Below are 27,780 nucleotides of genomic sequence, written 5' to 3'. Positions count from 1 at the left end.
CAATGGAAGGTACTAAAGCAGCCAAGATTGCAGCCAAGATTACAGCCATTTGTTTCCCTTTCTGGGTAATAGTCCAAAAAAGGAATTAAGAAAAGGAGGGAGGGTGAGGGAGAAAAGCCTAGACCTTTTTGTCTAACACTATGATGGAAATCATTGATTTTGGAAATAAATGTGTGTTTCAGTTGATGGTAGAGTAGAGCCTCTTACCTACTTGGCGTCATGTTAACAGATTTTTTTAAAGCTTAATGTCTAATATTTAATACAGAGGTTAAAAAAATTCTTGCTTAAAGACCCTTATGTTGACTTAAGAACATTCACAGTCTAGGGGTGCCTGGGTGGCTCAGTCTGTTAAGCCTCGGACTTTGGCTCAGGTCACGATCTCTCTTTTAAGAAAGAAAAAAAAAAAAGAACAGTCACAGTCTTTTTGTTGTTAATTTCCATTCATGCTTTTGGTTTTGTTGCAGCATTTTGATACTCATTTCCAGAATGGTGCTAGGAAATATTTATGAGTGATAGTTGTTTTTTTGTTTGTTTGTTTTTGTTTTTGTTTTTTGTTTTTTTTTAAAGAGTTAGAGTTTTACCCTATTCTTTCTGTGTAATATTCTGGGACGTGGCAGAGAATTTACTCTAAAGCAGGTTACTCTTCCCAGACACTGCGCTCAGCATCTGTGCGTTGATCAGTGTGACGTAAGAATCGCGTAAAGCGGTCTCTCCTAAGAAGTGGCCCCGTATTTGATGGGCAGCATTTTTCTTTAATGTTGTTTAATGTTTTATTTATTTTTGAGAGCGAGTGAGAGATACAGAGCGTGAGCAGGGGAGGGTCAGAGAGAGAGGGAGACACAGAATCCGAAGCAGGCTCCAGGCTCTGAACTGTCCGCACAGAGCCCGATGTGGGGCTCGAACTCACGAACCGTGAGATCATGACCTGAGCCAAAGTCGGACGCTTAACTGACTGAGCCACCCAAGCACCCCTCCATGGGCAGCATGATCGCACGTTCTGATCCAGTTTGGGAGTTAGTTGTACCGTCATCCTTAGATCCATACGTTTGAAAATGTGGCAGAGGGCAGTGCTGATCATTGGCAGAGTTGCCAATGTCGAGTGGCGTCTTTTGCCTTCTGGGAGGGTTACCTGGGGTATTGATGGATGACAGTTACCAGGCATTTACCACGTGCCAGGCACGATGTGAGAGCTTTACTGACATTAGGTCGTTTGATCCTCACAAAAGCCTAACGAGGGAGGTTTTCATCTCCATCCTGCCAAAGTGGAGGCCCCGAGGTGAAGCGACTTGCCTAAGATCACATAGCAAATAAATGGTGGAGCCAGGATTTAAACTCAGACGGCGGGACCCACAAATCCATGCTCTTAGTCATGACTGAAATACCGATTACGTCTCTCTATCATCAGGGAAGAAATTCCTCGTGACCTCAGAAAGCGGTCAGAAGACAGGTCATTGTCATAGAGCAAGTTATACATGATCGTAAATAGCACCCGCCCGTGTGCAATCGGGAGGCCTGTGGCTGGGTCTCTGATGATGTAACTGAGGCATTTCTCCAGTCTAGACCCAAGCTCTCATGTTCAGTGACCCTTTTTTCTCATATTGCAAGGTCTTGTGTGGAGAGAATGAAGAAGTAGATAGCCTTTTCCTGCTTGTCTGGGATATTTATACAGCATACCAGTGCAATTTGGATGTGGTAGGGTAGCGTGCCTACTAGTCTTCATGATGTGTGATGTCCTTGGGAAAACCCTTTGTTTTTTTTTCTCTTTAGAAAGTGCAGAAGGTTTTCCAAGTTACGACACAGCTACTGAGCAACTCCACGAGGCAGGCTATGACGCTTATATCACAGGGCTGTGCTTCCTCTCCATGGCGAACTACCTAGGTACTCACTAGACCTGTTTCCTCCAAACACACCATGGTCGGGGGCGGATCTTGCCTGTCTGCCCTTTACGTGGGGCCCACTTTCCCAGGTAGAAGTGGGGGGGGGTTGGAGGTCAGAGTGGGAGGGCTTTGCGGTAGGGCGTGGAGAGTGCACAAAGAAGACCCGTTGACACTTAACTGGTGTGGCGCCTGGCGCTTGGCCCTTACGAGTGCCTCTGACCCTTCTGACCGGGAGAGTTGATTGACATAGGCTGTCGTCTGAACTTTCAGGCTCTGTCTCCTTGACCGTGTGTAACACTCTGCTTTTTTTCTTCATTAGGTTCTTTTCTTAGCCCTCCAAAAATTCACGTGTCTGCCAGATCAAAACTCATTGAACCTTTTTTTAACAAGTAAGTAAGCAGAGCCCCAGTGGCCACGTTCTCTCATGATGTCAGGGTGATTGGGAGCTCTTGTGCATTTTTACATAAAGGATTTCTCATCTCTAGTGACTCACGTGTTTTTTTGAAAACAGAAATTGACCTTCTGGGAAATAATTTATTAAGTACATTGGCTTAAAAAGAAAAGAAAACACTGCCAAAAGTAGTGTGTCTCTTCCAAGACGAAGAACTGGTGGTTTTGGCATTTGAATTGCCTTTAAGGGAGACTCTGAGAGAGAGAGAGAGAGAGAGAGAGAGAGAGAGGGAGAGTGTGTGCGTGTGTATGTATACACAGTTGGACCTAACACTGCTAACATACTTTACACGTGAGGTTATTATTTATACTTGCATTATTATCTCATTAAAATTCTTTCTAAGGAGATGTTGGTTACACAAATGGCTTTTAAGATAATCTATGGAGAAGTCTTGATTGTCATTTCATCCTGAGCTTTCATCTGCGTGGATTCAATGAAGTAAAAAGCTTGCTCGTGTACTTACAGTTGGAAGAAGTCTGTGTGATTTAGGGAGACGTCAAAGTTCAGAGCATTTTCAAAGACTCTCGAGATGATGACTTCAAAGTGTGGCTTTTGCTTTCTTGGCATCGTTGAGACTAAAGTTATGGATGTGACCCTCAGGCCGGCCACAGTCGGGCTCTGTGCCAGAGCCCTAAGCCTTCTTTACCCCTGCTTTCTTAACAGAATTTGTTCTAGGAGATTCTGGGTGAGCCAGAAAGAATGAGGCAGCCCACATCAGTCATTCCCACTGGGAGAAAGAACTGTTTGAGCGTTGGGTTGGTTACATCATTTCCTCACATTATACACAGCACTTTACAATTCTTTCAGTGAGAACACCATCTCCTTTGGATGTCTATATAAATGCTAGTATCGCAGTGCTTGTACTTAAGTGACATGCTGCAGAGACAGATGTTAATTGCAAACATCTGGATTCCTACAGGTTTGGAATTTGTGTAGTCTGAGTTAGTAAATTTTATCACACTGTGGCTTCTGATTTTTAAATCTTCTTTTATCTGAAAGTTCAGAGGTAAATGTGTTTGATTTTTTTTTTTTTTTTTTTATTTTGAGAACGAGGATGGTGGGGGGAGGGACGAGGGGGAAAGAGAATCTTAAGCAGGCACCACATTCAGCGTGGAGCCCAGCACAGGGTTCACTGCCGTGACTGTGAGATCATGACCTGAGCCGAAATCACGAGTCAGATGCTCAACCGACTGAGCCACCCAGGTGGCCTTCTACTGTGTTTGACTGTCAAAACGTCTTTCAGAGAGGAATGGGAAGCAATGTAGTATATATTGAAAATCAAGTTGAAATTTTTAATTAAGTTTTTAATTTTAATTCCAGTATAGTTAACATACAGTGTCATGTTGGTTTCAGGTGTATACTGTAGTGATTCAGCAATTCTATACATTATTCAGTGTGCATCATGCTAATGTACAGAGTTTAATTTCTTTTTTTATGGAAAATTAATTCTGCCAACAGTTGAGCCCTTGCTGTCTATCCAATTCCTTATGGGAAAAACAGAATATTCTTAGCTCTTAACTTTTATTTTGGGGGTTGTGTTTATCTTTGTAAATCGTTGAAAGGGCAGCTTAAGTCATAGACCATGGAGTGTGCAGGTGACCTTAAATATTGTTTGGGTCATGGCCATTCCTTGCATTTTTATGTGCAGGATGTTAAGTTCATTGTTCAATGATATTTTTCAACTGGGACATGTTTACTCATTTTTTTAATATAATTTTAAAAATCAGTTTATTTTTTATTAAAAAAAATTTTTTTTAAACGTTTATTTATTTTTGAGACAGAGAGAGACAGAGCATGAACGGGCGAGGGTCAGAGAGAGAGGGAGACACAGAATCCGAAGCAGGTCCCGGGCTCTGAGCTGTCAGCACAGAGCCCGACGTGGGTATTTTTAATTTTTAAATGTTTGTTTTGAGAGAGAGAGAGCCTGCGTGAGGGTGGGGGAAGAGCAGAGAGAGAGAGGGAGAGAGAGAATTATAAGCAGCTCCACACTGTCAGGTGTCAGCACAGAACCCCATGCAGGGCTTGATCCCAGGAACCGTGAGGTCACGACCTGAGCCAAAATTAAGGCACCCCCATATTTACTCATTTTTAAATATTTAAAACAATGATCCTGCTTCTCCACTAACATCAAGTCCTTATAAAATCAGGTGATAGATACAAATTGGGTTTGATAATAGGCTGCATCTAGTTTATCAGTAATCTGCATGACCGACATGAAGAGCAATCAAAATTAGCTTTAAGAAATTTAACAAAGACTTGATATATTTCTAGAGGAATTTGTTATTGCTGATAATATGCAAGGCTATTACTCAGAGAACTGGACAATTTCATTAAAAATTTTTTTATGTGTATGTATTTATTTTAAGAGAGAGAGAGCGAGAGCATGCGTGTACGCACAAGCGTGAGTGGGGGAGGAGCAGAGAGAGAGGGAGACATAGAACCCGAAGCAGGCTCCAGGCCTTGAGCTGTCAGCACAGAGCCTGACGTGGGGCTTGAACTCACGAACCACGAGATCATGACCTGAGCCGAAGTTGGTCACTTAACTGACTGGGCCATCTAGATGCCCCAAGGACAGTTTCAGTTTAAATTTGGAATGTTCATTTATATTTTTTTCCTGAAACCTCTCTGCATAGCAAAAATGGTTGAGGATTCAGGAATCCTCCTGTGATATTGCACTGAAAATTCTTGATTTTTTGCTCCATTTCCCCCTCCATCTGTAAAGGAAGAATATTTTCTTCGTCTTTGAAGGAAAAAAAGTCCAGCAGGATTTGAAATGCAAAATAGGAACTATTTTTATTGTGTATTGGAATAGCATGGTCAAGTACAGTCATCCATTTTTCTTTGAAAAATAATTGGTATGCAACGTTGTGTTAGTTTCAGGTGTACAAAGTAGTGACGTTATATTTACATACATTATGAAATGCGGTCATCCCTTCTCAACCCATTTAGAAAGTGGGAAAAGCACTTGCTTCTTTGAACATCTCTTTCTGTGTTAGTGACCTCATTCTTAACTTCCATGCATGTTTGATTTATGACATTAACCTTGATTTTGCCATTTTTTTCAAGATACCCTTGTAGAGAAACATCCAGAAATGGCCATCAGCATTCCCTCAAGTGGTTGATTTTAGAAAAATCTGTAAGTTTTTCTGAGAGTTTGTTTGGCACCAGGCTTTTCTCAGCGTGAGCTTAACTAAATATTGCACAGTCCTAACATAAATTTGGATGGAAATCTAACTGCCTACATATGCAGAGAACGTTTTGTTCCTCTCTCGCCAGATTTATGTTTAAAAAGTAAACCTTGAGGGGGGAATAAACTGCACGTATTTCTGCATTATTCGGAATTAGCATTTGGCTACATTAGTTATGCCTTCTTGGGAAGTTTTTATTGAGAGCTATCGGGAGCTCCCTGAGACAGCTGGCATTGGAGAGGTCTGCAGAGACGGAATGAAGCGTGAGGTGCTTTCTGAGCCATATTTGTCTGGAAGATCGTCCTGTGAGGACTTTGCATGCTGCCATTTTGTCTCTTTCATGGTCCTGGGCACCTCCTACATTTCTCCTTCCTTTGTTGGAAACCGAAGGAAAGTCCTAAAGGAGTAGAGCAGTGGTAGTCCGCATCCGACCGCTGCTGCTGATTGGCTGTGTGGAGTGTGCCCTTCGTTTATGTTGTAGGCTCTCTGGGCAGGAAGTGATTCGCCTCCTTTTAGAACCTTGGTCAGTTTTGATCAATGCGTGGAAAACCAAACTTCGAGAAGATCCTTTGGTCAAATCCTTTTAGGCTGGAAAGAGCTAAAAATACTCTCTGCTTTCACTTCTTTTCATACCACAGAAGGCACAAAATCAGGCTTTTGCCTTAGGTTTTGTTAATAGTCATCTGTGTCTGCAAGGCACGTTGAACTCTCGCTTGATAACCTTTTCTGAAGGTTTTTGGGAAGGTTGTTTTCTGTTGACCTCATTTCTTAGAAGGAGGAAGGAAATGAGCAAATCTTTTATTTTGGCTAATCTCTGCAAGTAAGGGAATTAAAAAGGAAGACTTGCCTGCAGTTTGCTGTAGAGGATGGCCGTCTTGTTCTTGACCCAAGTGTCCTGAGTAGGAACAGGATTCCTCTAGAAATCTAGGCCTTCCTGGGATGACATTGCTGGATTTTGTCCCTACACTCGAGGTGAGGACAAGCCAGAAGAAGGAGTGATAGGCTCTTGGGCAAATTGTTTCCTCCCCTGTAAATTGGGGATAAAACTATTCATCTCCCATAGAAGTTACCAAGATTGCATGAGGTGTTAAAGTTCATTGCCCAGTATTTATTATTTTCCTTTCTCGAAGCGTAAGAGAATTTAGCACGCTGGGGGATCTGAAAAGGAGATGCGGTGGTGGATGTGTTTTGTGTTAATGGTTTCATGATAAAGGAGAAAGTTGGTTATCACGTGGATATAAAATTAGAGCACATGGAAAGTGTTCACTCTTTTTTTTTTTTTGAATGTTTATTCACTTTTGAGAGAGAGACAGTGGGAGTGGGGAAGGGGCAGAGAGAGAAGGAGACAGAGAATCTGAAGCGGGCTCCGGGCTCTGAGCTGGCAGCACAGAGCCCGACGCGGGGCTCGAACTCATAAACCGTGAGGTCATGACCTGAGAAAGTCGGACACTTAACCGACCGAGCCACCCGGGTGCCCCAGGAAAGTGTTCACTCTTGCTTGTACCCACCTTTTAGTGTTTGCCTGTGAGAAATCAGGTGGTGAGGAAGTGTTTCAGATTGGTCCATGGCGGAAGCAAGTTTGCTTTGGTTTGGAGCATTTATATTAAAGTTCTGTTAGTCAGATGAATGCAGCAGTTTTTGCAAAAGGTTGTGTAGGTACCAGTAAATGTGATTAGCGTAGAGGGGGAGGGGTCATTATGATGCCTGAAATAAAACACACTGTTTTTTCCCATTTCCTCTGTGGAAAGCAATCACGTGCTCGCCGCAAGTTGTTTTTTTTCCTTTTGTTTAAAACCTCTATTCATTATTTTATTTTATTCTACTTATTTATTTAATTTTATTTCTTTAATTTACATCCAAATTAGTTAGCATATAGTGCAATCACGATTTCAGGAGTTTAAGATTCCTTAATGATTCCTTTAAGATTCCTTAAGATTCCTTAATGCCCCTTACTCATTTAGCCCATCACCCCTCCCACAGCCCCTCTAGTAACCTTCTGTTTATTCTCCATGTTTGAGTCTCTTATGTTTTTCCCCCTTCCTGTTTTTATATTATTTTTGCTTCCCTTCCCTTGTGTTCATCTGTTCTGTGTCTTAAAGTCCTCACATGAGTGAAGTCATACGATATTTGTCTTTAATTTCGCTTAGTGTAATATCCTCTAGTTCATCCACATAGTTGCAAATGACAAGATTCCATTCTTTCTGATTGCCGAGTAACACTCCATTGTGTGTGTATGTATGTATGCATATATATCTATATATCTATATCTATATCTATGTCTATATATCTTTAAAAATTTTTTTTAATGTTTATTTATTTTTGAGAGAGACAGAGATAGAAGGTGAGTGGGTTAGGGGCAGGGAGAGAGGGAGACACAGAATCCGAAGCAGGTTCCAGGCTCCAAACTGTCAGCACAGAGCCCGATGTGGGGCTCAAACTCAGGAGCTATGAGATCATGACCTGAACTAAAGTCGGACGCTTAGCTGACTGAGCCACCCAGGCACCCCACATCTTCTTCTTTTTTTTTTTTTAATTTTTTTTTTTAACCTTTATTTATTTTTGAGACAGAGAGAGACAGAGCATGAACAGGGGAGGAGGGTCAGAGAGAGGGAGGCACAGAATCTGAAACAGGCTCCAGGCTCTGAGCGGTCAGCACAGAGCTGGACGCGGGGCTCGAACTCATGGACCGCGAGATCACTACCTGAGCCGAAGTCGGACTGAGCTTAACCGACTGAGCCTCTCGGGTGCCCCCACATCTTCTTTATCCATTCATCCATCGATGGACATTTGGGCTCTTTCCATACTTTGGCTATTGTTGACAGTGCTGCTATAAACATTGGGGTGCATGTCCCCCTTCGAAACAGCATCCCTGTATCCCTTGGATAAATAGCTAATAGTGCAATTGCTGGGTTGTAGGATAGTTCTATTTTTAATTTTTTGAGGAGGCTTCGTACTCTTTTCCAGAGCGGCTGCACCAGCTTGCATTCCCACCAACAATGCAAAAGAGATCCTCTTTCTCCCGCATCCTCACCAATATCTGTTGTTGCCTGAGTTTTTGATGTGAGCCCTTCTGACGGGTGTGAGGTGGTATCTCATTGTGGTTTTGATTTGTATTTCACTGGTGATGAGTGATGTTAAGCATCTTTTTCATGTGTCAGTTGGCCATCTGGATGTCTTTTTTGGAGAAGTGTCTATTCATGTCTCTTGCCCATTTCTTCACTGGATTCTTTGTTTTTTGAGTGTTGAGTTTGAGAAGTTCTCCATAGATTTTGGATAGTAACCCTTTATCTGATATGTCGTTTGCAAATATCTTCTCCAGCTCCGTCGGTTGCCTTTTAGTTTTGCTGATTGTTTCCTTCACTGTGCAGAAGCTTTTTATTTTGATGAGGTCCCAATAGTTCATTTTGGCTTTTGTTTCCCTTGCCTCCAGAGACATGTTGAGTAAGAAGTTTCTGTGGCTGAGGTCAAAGAGGTTTTTGCCTGCTTTCTTCTTGAGGATATTGATGGCTTCCTGTCTTTCGTTTAGGTCTTTTATCCATTTTGAGTTTTTGTGTCTGGTGTAAGAAAGTGGTCCAGGTTCATTCTTCTGCATGTCGCTGTCCAGTTTTCCCAGCACCACTTGCTGAAGAGACAGTCTTTATTCCATGGGATATTCTTTCCTGCTTTTTCAAAGATGAGTTGGCCATACATTTGTGGGCCCATTTCTGGGTTCTCTATTCTGTTCCACTGATCTGAGTGTCTGTTTTGTGCCATCGTTTTTTCCCTTGTAATATATGCGTGTGCATCACACTTAACATCAGAGAGATTCGGAACTGAAGGACTGTAGGAAAACAAAATATGTCCTTTCTGTCCAGCCCTTTCACTGACCATGGGGAGAGCCATGCTCATTTGCCCCATTTGCTAGCAACTGCCACTCGTACGGAGCAGCGTGGAGTGCCGGATCACTCGTGAGTTGTCCGTGGGCACAAGTGTTTGGAAGTGCAGACCCTGCTTGTCTCTCGAGAGTGCTACCCAGTCACCTGCCAGGTGATTGCTTATCCTCTTCCTCGTGGTCCCTCCCTCATACAGAAGGTGCTGGAATAACAGGAGGACGAGCCTGCTCTGTTCTGATTCCCTGTGTTGGCTCTCAGTTTTTAACATCCTGGCTGATGGGTCAAATGTGTCTTTACTGACTGTTCCGGTCGAGTATAAATTAAGTCTGTCCTTAGAAGCGTTACAGTGATTTCCCCCACCATGAGACTTCTGACGTCCCAACATAAGTGAGAGTTACAACACAGTTTGTACCATTGGTAAGGCATGGCGGGGGCTGTCACAACAGTCTGCATAATTGGTTCCATTTGCTTCTCAAATTTTAAAAGACTTGTTTAACTCCTCTAGTAGAATTGTTTCATTTTGGGATATCGGGTGGTAGCACAGTGCACTTGTGGTCTGTGTGGTCAGGTACCTGGGTTTGAATTTGAATCCCAGTCCCATTTCTTAAACCTGTGCCACCTTGGGCAAGTTACTTACCCTCTCTGTGCCTCAGCTTCCTCATCTGTCAACGGAGAACGTTCCTGCTCATTTGATAGGCCTGTAGTGAGCGTAGAATGAGAGAATGTGTGTAAAATGGACAGTGGCTGGCAAATCGTGGTGCCCGGTCAACCTGGGGCTGCTACGCTGCCGGGGGGACATTTATACCTGGAGGAGGATGTGCTTCTCTGACCAGCTTCCAGAAGCACACACAGGGCTGTTTGACTTTCATAGAAGACACCCTACGATCATCCCTCCTGTGCTGCCCACACCCTGAAAGTACGGTTCTCTATTCATTTACGAGCCTTGATCAGCAAAGGGAAGGCGAGGAGGAAAGGCCGCCTGTAACTGAGTGGTGTCCAGGGAGAGGACCTGAATGTGTTCTCTTCTTTTCCTTATTGCTTTTGTCCTTTGAGGCCTGTGGTTGTTTCTCAGCCTTTGTGCTGTGTAGCATTTCCAGGTGTGGATTTTTACTGGGAGAAGAGAGGAAAGAGATAGCATTTACTTAGTGACCTGTGGGAAGCTGTTTCTTTTTATTTTTTTTAACAGCTTTATTGGGATGTAAATTCACACACCATATAATCCACCCATTTAAAGTGTCCGATCCAGGGCGCCTGGGTAGCTCAGTCGGTTGAACGTCTGACTTCGGCTCAGGTCATGATCTTGCAGTTCATAGGTTCAAGCCCTGCATCAGGCTCTTTGCTCACAGCTCAGACCCTGGAGCCTGCTTTGGATTTTGTGTCTCCCCCTCTCTCTGCCCCTCCCCTGCTCATGCTCTCTCTCTTCCTCTCTCAAAAAGAAATAAATGTTAAAAAAAGTAAATAAATCATACAATCCACTGGTTTTTGGTATATGACATTGTTACTTCTTTTAAATTATTGTAAAATATGTGTAACATCCAATTTGCTGTTTTAAACACACATTTTTAAGTGTACAATTCAGTGGCATTAAGGACATTCACAGTTTGGTGCAACCATCATCCTATATTTTCAGAGCTTTTTCCTCACCCCAAATAGCAACTCTGTAACCATTAAGCAATAACTCCTCACCCCTGCCTCCCCTCAGCTCCTGGGACCTTCTTCTGATCTACTTTTTTGTCTTTATAAATTTTTTCCTTTTCGTGAGCTGTTCCTTTTTGAGCACCTCATTGCTTCAGTGAGATTTTAATCTGTTAGAACAGATTACACTTTGCAAACACCTGGGGCATCTTTCTTTCCCATTTGTTTGCTGTCTTCTGTTTCGGTCACTTCTGAGACACACGCGCCTCGAGATCGGTGGATGCGACGTTGTGCGAGTACCTCGGCCGAGGGTTGCTTGTTGGCAGGTCTGCGGAAGCCTGACAAGCGGAGCAGAGGCCTCAGGCTGGGCCATCCCGCCACGCTGCTGGGACAGTCATCCTTTGCGCCGCTGGGCTTCTGCGTCTGGGAAGCGGGGTTAATAAACTTCGTCCTGGTCGGGTCGACCTGTGGCTGCACCGCGGCATCGGCGAGGCCGCTCAGCGCGGTGTGCGGCCTGTCGTGGGCGCACAGAGTGTGGTTGTCGCTGTGACTTTGACCGAAGTGAACCTCCAAGAAGGGAACGTGATTCTCGTTTTTCCTGGTAGCAGGGGCAGTGGTAGATAAAGCAAGCAGGCTGTGTGTGCGTCGCTGAGTTGTCTTGGGGCCGAGGTGCACGATGTCAATGAAAACCTTTCTCTAGACGACAGCAGCCCGGGATCTGCTCAGAGAGCGCCGCCTAACTGTCTTCGCGTTGGAGTGAAAAAGGTCTTGCTGCGAGGTTGTGTCGTGAATGGGAACCGGAGACTCTGCCCGTGTGCCGGTCACGCTCGCGTGTGTGGAGACTTACGAGGCCGGCGAGGCAGCCAAGTGAGGCACACGGTGTCCTCCGTTCGTCTGCCACGGGGAGCGGCTGTGCCGTGTGCGCGTCTCTTGCCCCAGCAGCCTCCGGTGATGCCGGAGCCGAGGAGGTCAGGGAGGCGGGACGGAGGCAGGCCGTGGTAGTGGTGATCGTGGGACCCTTCGTGTCCAGTGGGCTGGCTTCCCCAAAAACATGTAGCGGTTGTCCTTTAATTCCGTATTCGCAGTGCTGGCATGAAGGGGTCATGTTCTCTGCCCCTCACCTTCTTCCAAAACTGGATTTTGCACCAGGGACAGGGAGCAGAGTCCATCACTCATTCTGAACTGAGTAGAAGGGGACTGTGGTGCTATTGTGGAGGTGACCTTTTCGTCATGAAGAGCCAAGCAGTAGGAGTCCAGGGGGCGCCCGGGTGGCTCAGGGGGTTAAGCGTCTGACTCTGGCTCGGGTCATGATCTCACCGTTGTTGAGTTCGAGCCCCACATCGGGCTTCACGCTGACAGTGCAGAGCCTGCTTCATTCTTGCTCTCTGCTGTCTCTCTGCCCCTCGCCTGCTCATGCTTTCTCTCTCTCTCAAAATACATAAATAAACTTAAAAAAAAAATGGAGTCTGGGGGGCGCCTGGCTGGTTCAGTCGGAAGAGCATGTGATGCTTGATCTTAGGGTCATGAGTTTGAGGCCCATGTTAGGTATAGAGATTACTTAAATAAATAAAAGAAAAAAACTTAAAAAAAGAGTCCATTTTCAACTTTTCCAATTTGTGCAAATCTTGGAGTCTGGCACCATGAGGAGTAAAATCGCAGCACTGCAAATGCTTAGAGCAGCCTCCCAGATTCCAGAAGGATTAGAGCCGGTTTCTCCCTAGCTTCCAGAATGTGTTTTACTCTAGTACACAGGATGTATTTTATCCTCACATGCCTTAACCAAAGCCCTTTGTTTATTAATTTTTTAATTTATAAAAAATGTTTATTTATTTTGAGAGAGAGCACACATGCACAAGCGAGAGAAGGGGCGGCGGGGGGGGGGGGGGAGGAGAGAGAATCCCAAGGAGACTACGTGTTGTCAGTGCAGAGCCCAACTTGGGGCTCGATCCCATGAACCGGGAAATTATAACCTGAGCTGAAATCGGGAGTTGGACGCTTAACCGACTGAGCCCCCCAGATGCCCCCAAAGCCCTTTATTTAAACCCGAGTCATGTTTGCTTCACTCTTGGTTCCCCGAGTTACTAGGATAGAAAGAATCTTCAAGAATTGACTTGGTTTGATCACCCCAGAAATTCTTAAGTACGTTGGTTTTCAGGAAGGTAGAAAACTGCTGAGTCTCGGGCACATTAAATTCTTCTCAGGCCTTTAGTCTGGCATAAGACGGGGACCCTGTGGTTGTTTCCATGACTTCTTCAGGGAAGAGAGGGCTCGCCTCAAGTTAGTATCTCCTTGTCTAATTTTGACCTTGCTGTCTTGATTGCTGGAGATCAGCTGAGATGTGTCTGCGGCTTTATCAAAAGGCTGCTTTTGAAGAAAACGTAAGGGGCACACCACACACACCTCTTCTTGTGTTGTCAGCCCCGCGGGCCCTACGGCGGCTGTGCACCTGCTGGGCCGTGCCAACCTTGTGTTGGCTCTCCTTACTTTAAACTACATTTCCCCCTGGCTTAATAACTTGTTTATCCTTACGATAAACATATCAGTTGTAGAGGTAAAAAAATCAACCAACCCCCAGGTAGGTATGTAAGCATCGCCCTCTTCCACAGAAGGGTTTTGTATTAGTTTTCCTGTTGCTGCTGTAACAAATCACAGCAAGCTTTGTGGCTTTAGACAAGAGGAATTTATTCCCTATTCCCTTCTGGTCTGGAGGCCAGAAGTTTGAAATCGAGCTGTCGGCAGGGCTGCATTTCCTCCAGAGGCTCTGGGGAAGGATACGTCCCTTGCCTGTTCTAGCTTTCGGTGGCTGCTGGCAGTCCTTGGCTTCTGGGCACATCTCTCCACTCTCTGCCTCCATGGTTACATTGTGGCTTCCTCTGTGTGTGTGTGTGTGTGTGTGTGTGTATGTGTGTGTGTGTGTGTGTGTGTGTGTGTGTGTGTGTTCTCCCTTTGCCTCTCTTGCAGAAGGACACTTGGGCTGGCATTTAGGGCCCACTTGGGTAATAATCCAGGATAATGTTCTCAAGAGGCTTAACAATGATTAATTACATCTGTTGGGACCCTTTTTCCATATAAGGCAACATTGACGGGTACCGGGATTAGAGTGTGTGTCTTTTTGGAGACCACCATTCAGCTCACTATAGGCTGTTAGTAGTAAAGTCAGCATTCTTAGGTATTCCTCGCCTTGCTTTAGCAAGGAAAAACCAGGTGGTAGTTATTTTTAAGACTGTGTAACATTTCATTTGTACAATTCGAGGGTCACCAGTGTACCTAATATCTGATAGTGGCTACCCCAAAATCTTCTCTGTTGAACACCTTCCACTCTTCGGTGAGTTCCCTACATCATTTATTCACATTCGCTCTAATTGCTTCCAGCAATGCTCAGAGGTAAATAATAATGTCCCCACTTTAAGTTCTTAATTTTTAAAAAAATTTTTTAACGTTTATTCATTTTTGAGAGACAGTGTGAGTAGGGGAGGGCAGAGAGAGACGGAGACACAGAATCCGAGGCAGGCTCCAGGCTCCAAGCTGTCAGCACAGAGCCTGATGTGGGGCTCGAACTCATGGACCACGAGATCAGGACCCAAGCTGAAGTTGGACGCTTTACTGGCTGAACCCCCAGGCGTCCCTTGAGTTCTTACTTTTAAGTAATCTTTCCACCCAAAGTGGGACTCAAACTCACAACAACACCAAGATTAAGAGTCACATGCTGTACTGACTGAACCAGCCAGGTGCTCCAATCATGTCCCCATTTTATTTTTTTAATTAGTTTATTTAGAGAGAGCTCACAAGTGGGGGAAGGGTGGAGACAGAGAGAGAGGAAGAGAGAGAATCTTAAGCAGGCCCCACACCCAGCATGGAGCCCAATGCTTACAACCCTAAGATCATGACCTGAGCCAAAATCACGAGTCAGATGTTCAACTGACGGCCCCCCAGGCCCCCCAGTCATGTCTGCATTTTAAGGCTAAGACTGTCTGCCGAGGGTCTCAGAAATGGCGGAGTCGGGGATGACCCAGGTCTGTTCTCGCCCAAGGATGGTTTCTTCCTCCACAGCACGCGGTTTCTAAAGAGTCAGTTCTGTGGTGGTTTGCTCTTTTTTGTAAGAGACGGTGCCAGTATCTTTGAAGGGTTTCCTTTTCTCTTGGGGTTTGGCCTGAGCAGTGATCATAAGAGATGTTGACTTTGACCCCTGGGTTCTGCGGGACTAGTTTCCTGTGACATTTTACAGTCCACCCTTCCATAGGCCGCACGCGTGACTTCTTTGTATAATGCTTAGTTTAACGTTTTTATGTGATGCCATTTGATACGGTTCATTTGATGGGGACTGTTCACATGAGCTGCTGCTCTCACCCCCCTTCCTTGTTTCTAGTGTTGTATCTGTTTAAGAAAGGCCATGAGTTGGCTTCAGGACAGATGTTGGGTAACGCTCTATTTGTCAAAACATCAAGTGACTATAGATGGAGAATTGGGTGCCTCCCGCCCGAGTGAAATTAAAATAACTGATGCCACAGCCAGTCCCTTCCAGCCCGCGGATGTCTTCGTATTTTGCACGAGAGCTTTAGCGAGCAAAATAAATGAGCTTGTTTTGTGAGAGATGTCTGCATGCTTCCTACCCTGGATGATGAGATTAGTTTTTTATGGCACATAAATATGTATAATGATGAGCCCTTGCGTACAGGGTTCTCATGAAGTGCTTTTCCCGCTGTGCCCTGAAGGAAGTACCGAGACCGTTTGCAAGTACAGGAGAGCTGGCCGCCGTTAAAGGTTGCAGTTTGCCTTTGGAAGGCTCAGGACGTGGGGCGAGCCTCAAATTAATCCACTGCTCACATTGTGTAGAGATTAGATTTTACTCCACATCTCTGTATCCCAGTCTTCAGTGGTGTGAGGGGAATGCAGTTTTACTTGGAAAGCTGAGACAAAGCTTCTTAGGAACAGAAGCGCAGTCTGGAAGAAAGCACTTGAGCGAATGCAAATGTTTAACTCATTGAATGAAATCCTGCGTTTCTAGGAAGAAGAGCAAGGCGTTCGGGGGCTAAAGGTTTTTCTTTTCGTTGGGGTGGTGGGGGGTGGGGGCAGGGATCAGATGAGCACTGTTGTACTTTATTCAGACATGCCATAACATTAGAGATCCTTCCAGATCATTCAGACCTGGGTGTTATGTGTACAACTCTGATGTTACAGGAGGCAGACTCTCGTATTCAGGCGCCTATAGGTCTCCCAGGCTGGGATGTGCCGGTTCGAGAGTTTGCCTGAGGGCGATCACCGCGCGTGGGGGCAGCTGTGCCTGGGAAGCCTGGGAAGCCCGGGAAGCCCGAGGCCCAGGCAGCCCATGGTAGCAGTATTGCAAACAGGGGAAGATTGTCCTTTTCTTTTCTTTGAAGATTATATTATTTATTTTGAGAGAGAGAGTGTGTGTGCGAGTGGGAGAGGGGCAGAGAGAGAGAGAGAGAGAGAGAGAGAGAGAGAGAAAGAGAGAGAGAATCCCGAGCATGCTCTGCACAGAGCCTGACGCCGGGCTCTGAACCCACAAACCATGAGATCATGGCCTGAGCAGAAACCGAGAGTCAGACGCTTAACCAGCTGCGCCACCCAGGAGCCCCAGAAGGTTGTCCTTTTCGTCTGTTGACAGCCTGGCTTTCCTTGCGGCCTGTCCTTCCCATTGCCTTGAAATTTCAGCCTCCCCGCGGCTCTTGCTCAAACGGCAGCCTCATTATGTGCCTGGGCTTGGTTATAATTTAATCGGCCATTAGAGCATTACCAAACAAATGTTTCTGGGGCCTTGTGTCTGAAGCTCTTGCTTCACCTGGGGCTTGGGTAGCGACTGAGGACTAAAAACGTGACTCGTCCCTGTTTGTTCCTGCTGGGGCTCCAGCCTCAGCATTTCACATCGAGGCTTTGGAAACAGCTCAGGTTCAAGCCACACGTGAGAGGGGTACCCAGCAGAGGCGGGCGGGCATTACTGTAGAGCTGGTAGTGAGAAGCTTTGGGCCTGAGTCCTGTCTCTGCTCCCGTGGCGGCCAAAGGGAAGCCAGTGAACTTGGAAGAACCTTCCTCCTTCCTGGTCTGATGAGACTGGTACTTATCTGCCTGTCCCGCAGACACCAGATGAGATAGGGTAAACGTACAACAATACGTTTTGTCTTTCTGGCCAGGCACTTTGTGCTTCATGTTTTTTTGTCTCATTGAAACACAAAATACCCACTCATAATTCCACCAGCCAAAAAAAAAAAAAATCCCCTCACTTTAGAGCATGTCTCAGCAGTGTGTTTTCTGTGTCTGTTTCATTTACTAATTGAGATCAGTATGATTCATTTACTGATTGAGATGGTACTCGTTTTATAATTTTGTAACTTAAAAAAATACAGTAATGAATTTCCAAAAGATATTCAAGCCAGTGGCCAGCATCACGTAGATGGCTTTCAGTGGTTCGTCGGGTGGATGTATCATGGCCCTCTTACAACCTAACCTTCGTGTTTGGGCGTCTTGTCAGTCCCCACGTCCCCTGCACTGTGATGGGCATGACCATTTTTTGCCAGTTGCTTTTTTTTTTTTTTTTTGAGAGAGATGGAGTGTGAGTGGGGGAAGGGCAGAAAGAGAGGGTGACACAGAATCCGAAGAAGGCTCCAGGCTCCGAGCTGTCAGCACAGAGCCCGACGTGGCGCTCAGACCCATAAACCATGACATCATGACCTGAGCCAGTGTCAGACGCTTAACCCACTGAGCCACCTAGGCACCCCCCTGCCAAGTTGCTTCTTAAAGTGGCCATCGACACACCGCTCTGATTTGCTTTCTTTCTCTACCTTTGGATTTAGCCCTGGAAAGCATGTTACTGTGGGAGCAGAATTAAATATTTTCTTTCATTTCCAAATAGAATCGCTGATCTTATACATAGTTATGGTTATGCAGAATTTCAAAGAACTGTAATGATCTTTTCAGTTCCCCGAGATTTGAGCCTCTAGTGAATAGTATTCCTGAATCACCTTTGGGACTTCTTGCGTGCATTTTTGAATATCACTTTTGCCCTCTTTGTTTTCTTTCTTTCTTTCTTTCTTTCTTTCTTTCTTTCTTTCTTTCTTTCTTTCTTTCTTTCTTTCTTTCTTTCTTTCTAATATTTATTTATTTTATTTCTGAGGTGGGGGGGGGTGGGCAGAGAGAGAAGGGGAGACACAGAATCCAAAGCAGGCTCCAGGCTCTGAGCTGTCAGCACAGAGCCCGATGCTGGGCTTGAACTCATAAACCCATGAGATCATGACCTGAGCTGAAGTTGGACACACAACCGACTGGGCCACCCAGATGCCCCTGCCCAGGTCTTTGTTTTCTTTAGCAAGAATTAAAACAAAAAATTTTTTAACGTTGATTTTTAAGAGATAGACAATGAGCAGGGGAGGGACAGAGAGAGAGGGAGATACAGAATCTGAAGCAAGTTCCAGGCTCTGAGCTGTTAGCATAGAAACAAGTTCCAGGCTCTGAGCTGTTGTTAGCACAGGGCCTGATGTGGGGCTTGAACCCAGGAACCCTGAGATCATGACCTGAGCCGAAGTCAGATACTTAACTGATTGAGCCATGCAGGCGCCCCTGCTGTCTTTGTTTTCTTGAGCTTAGCTGCACAAAATGGGTTAACACTGGCATCAGCTTGGCAATCCGTTTTTATTCACCAGACAACTAGGGAATGATGGTTCAGAGAAGCCATAGTCCAAGGCAAGCTGTCGTGTCATCAAAGAATAACCTTTAATCTAAGTGTACTTCTTTGAGCAGCCCAGTGTGCTTTGTGGTTGCCAGAGTCAGAGTCTGACACTTGCTGGTGAGGTCAGAGAATTTCGATAAGGTTAGAGGTGTCTGATTCCGTGTGTCGGGCATGTTACTCACGCCAAGTGTTGGCCAATCTTCGGTGCCGCGTTAGTGCTGAAGTTTAACGCGTGATGCTAGAGGTGTTCATCTGTAGCCAGTTCACAGAACCGGGGGGACTTTTGCCTTAAGTTGGCAAGAGAGTCATATTAGTGATCTTTTTGCGCCTTTCTAAAAAATGAGAACCACAGTTGTCAGCAATAATGTCCCCGCAGTTTAGCTCTTGCAGAGAAGCTAGTTGCTGGTCACAGTTGACCTCCTGGTCTCAGGGAGTGGTGGAAGACTTATGTCATTGCTTCCTTGGTTTTTGTTTTGGTAGTTCTGTGTTTTTCTAAGCCAGACTCATTTAATGTACACACATCATTAAGACTGATGCTTTTTTGGAGCCGTTGGCACAGCTTCTTGGTCCTTCTTATGCTGGTTGATTACTGAATCATCATTAATGGCAATTAGCACGAGATTGAACACGCTCTTTTCCTGTTCTCTCAACTTGGTGGTTCTCAGTCTGTAGAGTTTCTGAGTCGGTAGGTCTTCGGTAGGGCCCGGGGATTTGCCTTTCTAACAGGTCCCCAGGTGGTACTGATACGGCTGGTCTGGGGAACCCCATTTTGATAAGAACTCAAGGTTCTGGGCTGCTAAGAAGTTTTATACCTGGAATGAGCTTCTTCAGTGACTAGCAAGCCTCCTCACGTAGTCTAGGTCCCAATGTCATACTGCCCTGGGCTGGAAAGGATATGGGCAGATGGCTTTTCGTGAGTGCTATGCAGCATATGGGAGACTTTAGAGATAAAAACATTGTGCACAGTAGCCCATTAAAGAGGCTGAGCTGAAGTTACCTCGTCTGATGAGCAAAAGACCTTGGAATTTGCTGTGCTTTACTGTTGGATCTTTCCAGACGTGTTTGAAAGCCGAGATAAACAGCATCATGAATCACTGGAGAACACTAAAAATCTGACAGACGCCCACAAGGGTAAACTTTGTTTCGCGGCATCTAGAATGTGAACTTGAGTTTACGGTTTCCTAGAGTAGAATCTTGGTATAAAATTGGCGATTGTACCAAATAGGAGTTTTAATTTTAACCTTTGATGGAGTTAGTAGCGTCAGCCCTTTTAGAGGGTAGGTGCTAAAATAATATTTCATCAGAAAGCTTGCAGGGATGTGGCAGGACTTCTGCCCTGTCATGTCTGTACTCAATTACAGCCATCTTGAATCTTCTCGAAAATAGAAATACCGTGTTGTGCAAGTGTTGGTCCAAATGTCTTTGACACCCGCAGATTCTGAAGGCCTTCGGCAAGAGCATTTTTCAGCACCGTTCACGGCCAAGGAACACTCCTGAGCGTATTTACCGGCGTTTCTGCCTGCCCAGTGCGTTGTCTCGTGTGTTAGAATGAACACCGTCAAGCAGATGACCCCCGTGTGAAGTCTTTGATCACATCATTTCAGGCCTTTTGACAGCCAGTTTGTATGAGGCAAGCGTACAATCAAATGTTGTAATTTTTTACTTCAAAAGGGCAGGGATGTGACCAGAGCGGTGGCTTGCAGACAGCCTGGCACACAGAGGTGGGGGGGGCCACCGGGGAGTTGACTTTGGTTCAGTTCCACCGACGCTCAGCTACGCTTTTAGGGTCGGTTTCCCAATGACACAGCTTTCTCCAGAGTTGCAGTTGGCCAAGTCACACGCGCACTTGGTTTGCGTGTTCTTCCAGGGTTTAGGGCTATTCATTCCTCCTAAAGCCCAGACACAGAGGCATCGGGGAAGAGTGAGAAGCGCTATTAATAATTTATTTGAAAGGGGTTTCTATTTAGTGAAAGTGTTGAGTGAGCAAACAAGATAGTGTGGAATTAAGTAACTTAAAAAAAAAAATCTTTGTGGAGTCTTTTTGCCAAGAACAGATTTTTATTTATTTCAGTCAGAGGAAATATGAGAGAACAAATAGCCTGTATGTTGGGTGACGAAAGATACCTTTCAAAAAAGGGTTTGAAACATTTAGATGGTGAGAGGGATTGGGGAAGTCTCCTTTTTAAGTATAATTCTTGTTGCAATTCATAGCACCGTTGATTTTCTCAGTGTGTTAGTGAGGTCGCATGATTTTAGAAACAAAATGATACTTTAAAAAAGAAATCAAGCAATTTCAGACTCAGACATGTGATTTTACTTTATATTCCTCTCTCCACGACGGGTAAGATGGGGCACAAGATTGATCTAAGTGGCATTTTTCAGTCAGGTGTCTCTGGCAGTCTGTAGTTATTTCCCCTGGGCCTCTCAGTTCTGCTAGCCTTTAGTTTTTTTTTTAAGTTTGAAAAGTAATAGTGGGGGCACCTGGGTCGCTCAGTCAGTTAAGCGTCTGACCTCGGCTCAGGTCGCGGTCTCACCATTGGTGGGTTTGAGCCCCGCGTCGGGCTCTGTACTGACAGCTCAGAGCCTGGAGCCTGCTTCGGATTCTGTGTCTCCCCCGTCTCTGCCCTTCCCCTACTCATGCCCTCGCTCTCTCAAAAAGAAATAAACATTAAGCAAAAAATTTTCATTGTTAATTTGGATCATTTAATGCTGTTAGAGAAGATGAGCTATTATTTACCGACAGCCCAGTGTATTATTGAACCTTAAGGTCACTTTTGATTTTTGGGGTGTTTGTGTGGCAATGAACATGTTGATTCAAGCTTTTATTCTTCTGTTGAAATTAGAGTAAACATTTTAAATTATTTTTAGGGTGCTTGCTATGTTGCATTAACTTTTAAATTAAGGTTTTTTGTTTTTTGTTTTTTTTTAATTTGGTTTTTAGAATCGGGGACTATCTCTAAATTTACTAAATGGAAAATTGAAAACTTTATGAAGCATAAAAATATTGAGCCTTCTCACCCAGGAGTAACTTCATAGGTTCTGGTCGGCAGTAGTAGTAATAGCTGCTGTCAGTGACAGACTCCTTTGTGACGGGTGCTCTGTGCGATAGTGTCTTCTGGCGTCCCAGGTAGTGTTGATTGAATTGGGTAAAACGGCTCCCCAGGGCGCCTGGGGGGCGCAGTTGGTTAAGTGTCTGTCTGTGGCTGAGGTCATGATCTCATGGTTTGTGAGTTCAAGCCCCGCATCAGGCTCCATGCTGACAGTGCAGAGACTGCTTGGGATTCCCTCTCTCTCTCTGTCTCTGTCCCTCTCTCTCTCTCTCTCTGCCCCTCCCCTGCTCACGTTCTCTCTCAAAATAAATAAATAAAAACTAAAAAAACCAAAACCAAAAACGGCCCCCAGAGCCAGAATAGTGTATGCTTGAGCCTAAATTAGTGAACTAAAAATAAAATTGGTTTCTTAGCCATAGGATTTGGTTTATTAAATTGTAGGCCAGGCAACAAGTTCTTAAACCACAGAGTACCATGGCTTTGTTTTTTCTGGCATTAACCAAACAGTGTTATTTATACTGATGGTTCCATTTGTAAACTAGATCATGCCCTGCTTGGCGTTTGAATGCCTGAATAATATGCCTTAATTGTGGGTCAGTGAAGCCAAACTAATTGCTTATTGGGCTCTTGGATTGCCTTTTTAATTTGCTGTATAATGCAGTCTCCACCAGAAACATACCATGTATTGTCATCTAAGCAAAGCTTATTAAAATCATCTTACAAACAACGGAATGCCTGATATTTTGTCCATAATCTTGCAAATAAAAAAATTAAATGTATTACAGAGAGTTGTAAGTTACAAATACGCTTTTTTGAGTGCCTTTGTATCTGTATCGGAAAGTATACATAAAATGCCTGTTCTATGTTTTATATCAATGTGATTGCTTTCTTTACCACGGATTGTTTCGCTTTGCGCTTTTAATATGTTTTAAATGACAGTAATGGCATGAGCTTCTAAGATGATCACTTATTTCAGACTGTGCAATTCACCCAATAAGATTGGTATTGGTATTCATCCAGTGACTTTCCGTTTCAGTAAAAAAAAAGAAAAGACACATTTGCTGTCATTCTCAGTTCTCCAAACACCAGTCATAGGAGTTCCCTTTATAATTTGTAGGGACGGTTGTTCAGAAGTCAGTAAGATCGTTAGCATTCTCCGATACTTGTTTTCTCTCAGTTTCTCTCAACTAACAAGCAGACCCGCAGAGGACTTTCTTTTGACTCTCTGGTCACTGATTTCGTCCATGTAGCTAATATTTATTGAACAGCTGCTGAATGCCAGGAACTGTTGTAGGTGGAGTGATGCCACAGGTTAGTGGTTGGTTGTTTTTTTTTTTTTTTTTCTATTTATGATTAATATTTAGTCCTAGAGAAAAATCTTTGAGGTGAATTGTAAGAGCTTTTTAAAATGATTTTAGAAATGGAGTAATATATTTAAGAAGTGTCTACTTAAGAATTTAATAGATGCCTATGTCGGGTTTTCAGTAGAAATTAGCCCACTACCTGTTTTTCTTTTCTTTTTGTAGGTTATTTCTTATGAGAGTCATGGATATCCCCTATCTCAACTTGGAAGGACCAGACTGTAAGTGAATTTGTATTTTCTCTTTGCATCTGCACATGTGAGTGTGTGGTCTGGAAGGGATAACAGGAAAAGTACGACTGAAGAAAGAGCTTTATTTACTTAAAAATAGGCAGTGATTTTGTGGTGGATATGAATACTATGCTTAACGTAATGGTACCCTTGGGTCTTGATTAACTCATCTCTTGAGTTACATTTTCCAGTTTATGCATGAGTTGAAGGATGAAAAATGTGTATCTTCTCTTCATTATTTCGTTTTCACTCAGAACTCTAAATTCATCATTTCCCATAAGCGCACATGATAAATTTTGAGATGTGTTAGCTGTGTTACTAACCATAAGTTCTCTATTTTCCAGTTACTTGAGTATGTATATTTTTTGGTTGGGTAGGGTTTTTTTGTTTTTTTTTTTTCATTTTCCTTTTTCATTGAGAACCTTGGAAGTCCAGTCCTTTAGGGAGATGGTTACTGCCGCTTCAGATTAGTTTTCTACTTCATCCTCCTCACCTTGCCACTTTTCTTTTTTCCATCGCTTTCTTTTTTTTTTTTTTTTTTTGATTTTTTAACATTTATTTATTTTTGAGAGACACAGAGAGAGACAAAGCGCTAGCAGGGGAGGGGCAGAGACAGAGGGAGACACAGAATCTGAAGCAGGTTCCAGGCTCCGAGGTGACAGCACCGAGCCCGATGTGGGGCTCGAACTCACGAACTGCAAGATGATGACCTGAGCTGAAGCCGGCCACTTAACCAACTGAGCCCCCCAGGCACCCCTCCATTGCTCTCTTTCTAACCTTGGTTTATGGGCCTCAATCCCTGCCATTGGATATAGATGTGGGAGAACGGTAACTGATGGTAACAGTCCTTGCGGTGATGATCAGAGGACATAGGTGTTGCATTCCATATCGGAATTCTGTTTCGGTGTACTCTTGTCACAAGAATTCTGCCACCTCAGTGCCCTCATTCCCGGTTTATAGCCACGAGTAGCCAGAGCGGTTCAGTCCTAGGACTACCTCTGCTTAAACTCAGCCCATTGAATGTGGACGGTGCGTTACCTACACATGCAGACAACTAGATTAAAGGGAGAAAGTTAAACACGTAGTGAAATATCTTGAACAGAGTAGCCTTTTATTTTTCCCCTTTAAATAATTTTCATGGGAACTTCGTGAGTTCCTGGGGTCTGCATAGAATTGTCAGGATTCAAATTGTTGTGGGTTTAATAAAGTATCAGAGCCTGAGTCGAGGGTGAGATGGCAGAGTGCTGCCGTTCCAAAGAATACTTTTAGGAGTTGTTTGGTAATCATGAGTCCTTCACAGCAATTCCTCAAGTTAGCTTGGAGGCAGTTCCTTTAAAGAACCACTGGTATATCATTCACTTTTCAGCTGTCAACCTTTTACCCAAAACTTGTCTCCTAGTGCAACCAAAACGTGATCATGTTCTCCATGTGACATTCCCCAAAGAATGGAAAACCAGCGACCTTTACCAGCTTTTTAGTGCCTTTGGTAAGTAAATCACAAGGACATATGTACTCTTAGGATTTTGCTATGTTTTTGGTCTGTGCAGGTGGCCACAGGTATATGACAGCTTCAGCTCGGATGTGAAAGAGTATTGCTCTGCAAGAGTTTAGTCGCACTCGTGGAGTATTTCAGGGTTTGATATATTGCTATTTTTGTGCTAATGTGACCTGAGGAACTTTTAATAGCGCCCCACAATAGAGTGCTATTATTAATCCACGGAAAGCAGGATACTATTACTGTGACTGCCCTTAGTGCTGACCATGGAAAATAAATCTAGGCAGAGGATAAATCATGTTTAAGATTAAATTCAGAGAGAACGTCTGTTTCGTAAGGGCAAGTCACGGCTTGACACTGAATAGTCCAAGCACATGAACACAGATGTTTAAGAGGACTGAGATAGGAGTTATGAGGGCGGTAGGGCACCGTTTCATCAGGTCAGGTGATAGGTGGAATCGAACAGTCTTCCGATGAGGGTTTATAATGACCCTTCTGAAGTCTTCAGCAGTTCCTCTTTAACCAGTGAAATATTTAAGCTGTTCTCCTTTGAAATTTTAGGTAAAGGCAGCACGAAATCTAAATGGCCAATACTAAGACTGTCCGTTAATGTTTATGTACCTTTTCACCGGGCTAATATCCTCTAAAATGTAGCCATTTAAAGAATATCTGAAGAGTTTATTAAAAGATGGTAAAGTGTTTATATTTTAACATTTCGTGTAAAAAGCAGGTACAAAGTAGGATTCCTATATAACTTTTTTGTTAACACTTTGTATAGAAACCAGACTGAAAGGAAGCTTCATGCTATTACCACTGACTGTTTTGAGGTTTTTTTATTTTTTATTTTTTTAGACAGAGAAAGTGCGAGCAGGAGCAGGGAGGGGCAGAGGGAGAGAAAGAATCTTTTTTTTTTTTTTTTTTTTTTTGAGAGAGAGAGAGGGCACAAGTGAGCAAGGGGCAGAGAGAGAGAGAATCCCATGAGGGACAGAGAGACAGAGAGAGAGAGAAAGTCAGGGCTCATGTTTCTTGCCCCAAGCAGGGATCGAGCTTACCCGAAACGGGGCTCATGGAGAGAGAGAGGATCTTAAGGAGGCTCCACGCTCAGAGTGGGGGTCCAACACAGGGCTCGATCCCACGACCCTGGGATCATGACCTGGGTTGAAATCGAGAGTCAGACGCTCACCTGACTGAGCGACCCAGGCGCTCCATCGCTGACTGTGAGATAGGCTTCTTTATGCTTTTCTGTATTTCCTAAAATAAGCGTATATGTATTAGATTTTATAAGCAAAACACTTTACAGACTTAACTTTTAGAAACGTAAGCGAAACAAGGTATGTTTCCCAGTCTTTGCAGCCATCTCAATGACGTCTGAAATTCTGGTCTTGCTTGTTAATTTAAATACAGATCTGGAAATGCAATTGAATTTCATGGCTAATTTGTTTTGAGAGCTTTTGATGTTGTTGCCGTTCTTTCTCAAATTGCGAAGTGCTTACCCTATTTAGTCAACCTTTAATTGGGTAAATTAAGTAGAAGGCTCAGGGGAGAATTTTGTTTTCTTTTTTTTTTTTTAACATTTTTTTAAAAGTGTATTTATGTATTTGAGAGAGAGAGAGCACAAGCAGGGGAAGGACAGAGAGAAAGGGAGAGAGAGAATCCCAAGCAGGCTCCACGCTGTCAGTGCAGAGCCCAATGCGGGGCTTGAACCCATCAACCCTGAGATCATGACCCGAGCTGAAATCAAGAGTTGGACGCTCAACCAACCGAACCACCCAGGTGCCCCTCAATTTTTTCTTTTTAAGTTTATTTATTTTGAGAGAGCGAAAAAGCCTGGGTGGGAGAGGGGCAGAGAGAAGGTGAGAGAGAATCCCAAGCAGGTTTTGCACTGCCATCTTGGAGCCTGATGTGGGGCTGGAACCCATGAACTGTGACATCATGACCTGAGCCTAAGTCAGACGCTTAACTTGACTGAGCCATCCAAGCGCCCCTGTTTTCGTTTTACTTAAAAAACAAATGAGTTGTGTGATACTGGACAGATAATCTCTCTGTGTGTCTGTGTCCTCACTGGAGATGCTGATGATGCCACTTACTGTATTCAGCATTTCACGAGGACTAAATGAGCTAATTCGTGGAAGGCATTTAGCATAGTTTGTGGCCTACAGCGACTAAATAAATGTTGACTATTATTATTTATCTAAAACACACACAGTAGAGAAGGGACTTTAGTCATTGAGGAAGTCATTATGGTACCTTGCTGTGCAACAGGAAGTGAGTTTTTGTCCTATGACAATGAGTTTGCAAGCATTTGTAGCCTTTGAAAATTTCAGCAGGAATTAAAAACATTTTTTTCACTACTAAATTCCAGTGATGTTTACCCAGTTTTAATAATTCCAGTCTTGCGTGTCTTTTGGAGGAGAGCGGTAGCAGAATAATTAGGCCTCTGCTTCCCCTTCAGTTTTCTCGAGCTCCTGCCCCACCACGCCTGTCCTTCCTTCTCCCCAGCGCCCTCATGCCTTCTGTCTGTCTGCAGGTGGTTAGCCTTTCTGGAAGGTCTGTCTCTCTTCATGTGAACATCACTTGGTTTCGCTAGACTGCTTTCTGCCCCTCTCGGTTTTTTCTTGCCTCCGTTAGTCTGTCTTGGTTTCCTCTCTCTGACACCTTCTTTTCTTTGGTCCTCGTCTACCTGCTACCTGTTTGCTTTACCTGGCCTTGAGTTTTTCTCACTTCTTGCTACTTGGATTCCTTTTGTGTTTTCCAGTTGTAATTTTCAAAGCTTATGCCTCTCCTGAAATGCTTAATGCAGTAATTGCCATCGTCATCATCTGATGAGGACAGAGATGCAGAGAGATTATCTGTCCAGTATCACACAAGTCATTTGTTTTTTTTAATTAAAATGAAAACAGGGGCGCCTGGGTGGCTCAGGCGGTTAAGCGTCCGACTTCG

At 44.2% G+C, this 27,780-nt stretch overlaps 1 protein-coding gene across 3 annotated transcripts in view; it reads left to right on the top strand.

Moving 5' to 3' along the window:
* Positions 1–27,780, top strand: part of PARN (poly(A)-specific ribonuclease) — a 164,191-nt gene that overhangs the window by 36,937 nt on the left and 99,474 nt on the right. For all 3 annotated transcript variants that reach the window (XM_027043209.2, XM_015067244.2, XM_027043208.2), the window contains 4 exons: positions 1,768–1,878; positions 2,197–2,266; positions 23,281–23,336; positions 24,745–24,831. In XM_027043209.2, coding sequence (XP_026899010.1) covers positions 1,768–1,878; positions 2,197–2,266; positions 23,281–23,336; positions 24,745–24,831 — 324 coding nt within the window. The remainder of the gene's footprint in view (positions 1–1,767; positions 1,879–2,196; positions 2,267–23,280; positions 23,337–24,744; positions 24,832–27,780) is intronic.

This window comes from Acinonyx jubatus, chromosome E3 (genome assembly GCF_027475565.1).
Source record: "Acinonyx jubatus isolate Ajub_Pintada_27869175 chromosome E3, VMU_Ajub_asm_v1.0, whole genome shotgun sequence".
Classification (NCBI taxonomy): Eukaryota; Metazoa; Chordata; class Mammalia; order Carnivora; family Felidae; genus Acinonyx; species Acinonyx jubatus.
The sequence above is the reverse complement of the archived record's forward strand: the minus strand, read 5'-3'. Positions and strand labels throughout refer to the sequence as shown.